The sequence below is a fragment of the Bidens hawaiensis genome, unplaced genomic scaffold (genome assembly GCF_021521415.1).
Source record: "Bidens hawaiensis isolate Kalapana, Puna unplaced genomic scaffold, B.hawaiensis_p1.1 tig00010344_1, whole genome shotgun sequence".
NCBI lineage: Eukaryota > Viridiplantae > Streptophyta > Magnoliopsida > Asterales > Asteraceae > Bidens > Bidens hawaiensis.
Window position 1 is genome coordinate 375,471 of NW_027491784.1, and position 5,849 is coordinate 381,319.

A 5,849-nucleotide genomic window follows, 5' to 3' on the forward strand; every position below is an offset into this window, starting at 1 on the left:
AAAGTTGAAAAGTCCTAGCCGACTCTCTTATGATATTTTTAACTGTTATAAGATATCTTATCATTTTTATTGTATTTCCCAATTGACGATGTAAATGAGTTAACCCAAACTTCGTTTGTTTTGTGCTCTTTCCCTAAACTTCAAGTTTAGTTCGTGAGTAGTTTTCAAACTTGTTTTGGTCAAAATTATCAAAGCAATTTAGTCATCAAACTTTGTAAGTAAGATAACGTATCATTTGCAAGTAGTGTGTGATAAATCAATAAATGACTCAGGATATAGCAAGAAAAACCCTTATCCTGGTGAGGATCTCTGGCACAAAACTTCGGAAGGGGAAAACTATCTCATTGTCTTAGAATTTTATTATTAAGTAAAAAGTGTTACATCTCAAGAATTAGTGATGAACAAGTGCTGGAGTACATAAGTGTGTATGTAGTGAGGTGTAAGTGTCCGATTTTGTTCATCATAGCCCCGTTTATATAGAAATCGGTATGCCCTAATTAATTAGTACTATTAATTGGGTCTTCAAACTAGCCGTTGGACCATGGTCAGCTTAGCTTCCACACAATTCTTCATGTATGATTAATCTTCTAAACGTTAGGTGATTATTTAGATGATCATTTAGTTAAGATAATCTTCATAAGTGTAACTGACGTTGAGGACCCCGCCTGTTTAATGAGTCTTTAATGTGATCATTACTCTTTAGCAGTTACAAGACTCTGTTGGTGCATTTTGTGACCGTCGCTATGCAATTTCGACCAACTGGGACGAAGTTATGGAGAGAGCCAACTTCGCCATAGGTGAAGTTAGAACAACTTCACCTTGAGGCCCAAGCCCAAGCCCGAGAAGATATTTATCTATATATATGTGTGTCATGTTTAGGTTTTAGGTAACAAAACAGAAAAGAGAGGTAGAGCAATTAAATTGTCTAGAAAAAACGGGTAGGGCTAGTCTCGTGGGTAGACTCGAGGTAGAGCTCTCATCGGGTCGGCCATAATATGTTTTCTCGTTTGGTATATAATGTATTTTGATTAATATATAAAACGATCTGCAGATCTGTTTATCCCATTCGTATGTATGTTTGTCTATAATCGTGTTCTTCGTCTCCAACACCATAAACGGGTCTAGAAGAATTCCGCACTCCTAGACGTCGTGCGAATCTCGTATCGATCACCATCACACCGGGGACTTTAAGACTCATTCCAGAATCCATGCATTTAATGAGTTTTTAATGCTAATTAGGGCACCAATGATTACCTTCAAAAAATATCCGTTAAGGAAAAAAAAAAGCAGGTATCGTACCGATACCCATACCAATAAATTTGGTACGGTACTCGGTACTCAATACGGGCATTGTTACGGTACCGATCGATACCAAAGCGAGTATCATACCGATACTTATACACGTACCATGCCAATAAATTTTGTATGGTACTAGGTACTTAATACGGGCATGGTACCGATCTATCACTACTCGATGTACACCTTATAAATTTCGATTTCTGAATTGCAAAAAAGAGTAAGATATATTTTATCTATATAATTCCTCGTTACACATAAGAATAGCAAGTGATAAGTTGTGTATTGCTCGATTTCATTAGTTAACATGGTATTGACAGGACCTCATTAATTTCTTTTACATGTAAAACAAATTATCTTTTTTTTTTGAACGGTGAAGTTTTATAAAGCATCGACCAGCCGGCCAGAAGCTAGACGGGCAAGAAAGAAAAAAAAACTACATGAAAAGCATGAGATTTTTCATCCACTTTGTCAAAAAAACTTTACACATATTGTTTCTATTCGAAAACCAATAAAAAGAAAAATACATAACATCTTCAACAGAAAAATATAACATATTATCTAGTTGGAATAGAGAAAACGAAAATGAATTTGAATAATTAAATATGTCTATATCATGCACTATTAAGAAAATGTGCTTTCCAAATAGTGAGTGTGTGAGACTATATATATGATGATCCAATTTTCACATCTAAGTGTCTTAAGTCTTAAAGGTAAGAGATAAGAATCTGGTGGCAATATTAATGGCTTCTTCGACTCCTGTACCAAGGTATGCATATTCTTCACTAGTTTCATATAATAAGATTAGTTTCACAATCTTTGATATAGTTAGTTAGGGGAAAGTTAACGTACAAATGAAATTAACATGTTAAACATGAGAATCAAGTAACGTAATTATATACACAAGTAATTATCATAGAGTAATTACATAATTACTCTACTTGATTCTCACGTTTAGCACATTAATTTCATTTGTATTTAATCTAAACCCTAGTTAGTTACAAGTTATATATAAGTTGGTTTTATTAGTTAACAAGTGAACAATGTGCATAAAAAATGGATTAAGTAATTCACAATATGGACTATTGATAAATAATAGGCTCAACTAATGAGTTGACTAATGATAGTCTCATCTTTTAATATATTTATTCACAACGAGCCGTGACTGACGGAAACGTAACTTTGTTAGTCTCCGGTCGTCGGAAAACTCTCTTTTCACTGGAAAACTCAATAATTTCGCTCCAAACCTCTTTGTAACCTCAGATCGGACATTTAGAAACGTTTTTCTAGTAAAAGCTCAATTATTGAGGTCGCCGGAACCCTAGGTGGTGGTTTCCAGAAAAACATTTTTGGCCATAAAACTCTTTTTTCGTCGGAAAACTTAACCTTTTCGCTCAAAACCTCTATGTAACTCTAGATCGAACCTTTTTTTTAGTAAAAGTTATAATTATTGAGGTCGCTGGAACCCTAGAACTACCGGTGTTTGGGGTAGTGGTGGTGATGTTCACGTGGTGGTTTTTGATCGGTGGTGGTGGTATTCAAGTGACGGTGGTTAGTGGTGGTGGAGGCAGTGGTGTTCAGATCGAGTGTTCAAGCCAAAAACGTTTTTTTCTGCGACCAACGACTAACGAAGTTACGCTTCCGTTAGTCGCGACTTGTTGGAAACAAATACGTTAAAATATAGAATCATCAGCAGCCAACTATTTATTAGGACTGTTTATATCCAGTTTTCCATTTTGTTAACACTATAACTAAAACAAATTCTTTAGGTATTTGCTAGTTATATGAGTTTTTATATATCAAGTTAGTCTTAAAGAATACTTAATTTTTTATTATTATTAACACAAAACAGAATACCCAATCTTAGCTTCTCAAAATTAACCGCCACACTAAGCCAACATAAATATAAATTGAAATAACCAAAAAGCCTTTGTTTTATTGTTTTAACATATTTGAATCAAGTTATATAGAATAACAAGACTAAATGACTATAATGATGCATTTACTTATAGCATTCACATCCCATCATTTATGCATGTTTCAAATTTTTAAGTAGACAATTATTTGACTTTATTTTGTTCTTGAACTTCATGATACATCCAATGACTTTTTTTACATAAAAATCTGATTAGCTTGTTTGTTGTATAAATATGTAAAGAAAATTTTACTTATTTTAGTAAAAAGAAAAAGAAATAATTTAGTGATTGTAAATCATAATTATAAATTTATCTTTTTACTGTTTTCTTGATAGGAAAGAAAAATACTCATATATAGTTTGACCTTAATAAGTTTGAACTTGCTAACCTTGTAATATACTTTCCAATATCATGGTTATTTAACTTATTAAGTTATTATATGAAATTTGTTCTAGACTAGAAAACAAGGTAGCTATTGTCACCGGTGGAGCTAGAGGTATCGGAGAATGTATCGTGAGGTTGTTTGTAAAACATGGAGCAAAAGTAGTGATTGCTGATGTGAGAGATGACCTCGGAGAATTGGTTTGTCAAGACTTGGGTGACAAGTCTGTTTCTTTCATTCACTGCGATGTAACCCTTGAATCAGACATAGAGAATGTCGTGAACACTACTGTAACTAGGCACGGGAAATTAGATATCATGGTTAACAATGCAGGCATTATCGATGAGCCAAAACTAAGTATTTTAGAGAACGAAAAATTAGACTTTGAGCGTGTTATCAGTGTCAACCTGACTGGAGTTTTTCTAGGAACCAAGCATGCGGCACGTGTGATGATCCCAAAATGCAATGGGAGCATCGTCACGATTGCAAGTGTGGCTTCTATCACGGGCGGGATTACATCTCATGCATACACAAGCTCAAAGCATGGTGTGGTGGGACTAACAAAGATTGCTGCTGCAGAACTTGGGAGGAATCAAATCCGTGTCAACTGTGTATCTCCATATGTCATACCAACTGCGATGGCACATAAAATCTTTCACATTGAGGATTCCTCGGGTGTCCACTCAAACCTCACAGGAAAGTCGCTTGAACCACAAGACATTGCAAGTGCAACACTCTTTTTAGCGAGTGACGAGTTTGGCTATATAAGTGGACATAACTTGGTCGTCGATGGTGGCTACAGTGTTTTGAATCCCGTGTTTGGCTTGTTCTCTGTGAAAAACTAGATTCATAAATCGATACATCACTCGCTCTTATGTATGAGTATGATTGTCCTTTTTTTTCATGTATAATAAGTCATCCAGTTTGATGAAATATATTGAAACGTGGTGTTGTGTTATTATAATATATTATTCGTCTTCATCTACACCTTTATTGAATTTAATTTAATTTTAAAACAAAATTTATAAAATCAATTATATAAAGTTGAAACAAAATTGATTATATATCAAGGTAAAGTTAAAATACAAATGGAGACAAAAATGAGAAGTGTGAGAAAGATGTGTGACAAAAAAACTCTTTAAAAATAAATTTGAAAATAAAAAAATCATAACTCAAAATATAAATAAAAAACGAAAAAAATTTAAAAAACTATAATGTTTCGCCATCATTCCCGTTACAAAAAAAAAATTTGACAAAAAGACACAATGGCGAGATCAAAGCTGACACAATGACGAAACTGAACAAAAGACGCAATTCTAACTTAAAAAAAACACAATATATAACACAATGCCGAACAAAATATAGTACAATGTTGAGTAATATAACACAATATAAAGAAAAAAAGATACAATGTCAAGAAAAAAAACACAATCAATGACGAAAATAAACCCAAAACACAATGACTTATTTCACTCACCATTGTTTTTTTTAGAATGAGAAAGACGGTGAAAACATGTTTGTGTTTTTACTTTTATCGTTTTTAAATAAATTTTAAGTTATGATTTTTTATTAATTTTTTTATATATATTTTTGAGGAGTTTTTGTGTGACTAAAATCTTTCTCATCATTCTCAATTTTGTTTCTCTTTGTAGAATAACTTGATTACTATGGGTTAAAGAAATCCGCTTCGAACGAGAAATGATCTTGGTATGTTGATTGAGTTTGAAAACAACTTATTGACTTATTGAAATTTTCAGAAAACCATTTTGAAAATGCATGATTTGTGGTTTTTTGAAAACAGTTTTAACCATTTCAAAATGCTAAGATAATAATGTCTTTTGTGTTTGCCAAACACCTTTTTAAATTACTAGCTTTTTTAAAAAGCCGCCAATAAATTGTTTTCAAACTCAATCCTAAACATGTTATGTGATCCTTTCACGATACCATGTCCCAACAACACTTATCATTTTCGAAATACACATAAAGCATTGCAAGCACATGTCATCTAATACAAAAACCACACATGATTTACTAAAACAATTAAACTTACAAACTAAACATGTCTAAATGGGAGAAATAAAGTTAAACTTGGATTAATGGGATCAATACGACTCACCATTTAATCATTTCATGAGGATTTACATATTATTTTTGAATATGTAAGATTTTTTAATTATAATTTGTAAGTTGTATAAACATAAATGTGTTTGAAAGGGGTGAGATTCGATATAAATAATTAACATACTAAATATAAA

At 32.6% G+C, this 5,849-nt stretch overlaps 1 protein-coding gene across 1 annotated transcript; it reads left to right on the top strand.

Annotated features, from left to right (window-relative positions):
- The first annotated feature begins 2,013 nt into the window (after positions 1–2,013).
- On the top strand, positions 2,014–4,464 carry LOC143534799 (borneol dehydrogenase, mitochondrial-like). Its single transcript, XM_077029204.1, has 2 exons — positions 2,014–2,065; positions 3,668–4,464. The coding sequence occupies exons 1-2, from the start codon at positions 2,040–2,042 to the stop codon at positions 4,437–4,439; spliced, it is 798 nt and encodes a 265-aa protein (XP_076885319.1). The 5' UTR covers positions 2,014–2,039; the 3' UTR covers positions 4,440–4,464.
- Positions 4,465–5,849: the final 1,385 nt, after the last annotated feature.

What these genes read in the sequence shown, in the direction of transcription:
- LOC143534799 (XM_077029204.1), top strand. Translation starts at nt 2,040, where the DNA reads ATGGCTTCTTCGACTCCTGTACCAAG. An exon ending in TCTTCGACTCCTGTACCAAG is followed by an intron (nt 2,066 to 3,667) that starts GTATGCATATTC and finishes AATTTGTTCTAG; the next exon opens with ACTAGAAAACAAGGTAGCTA.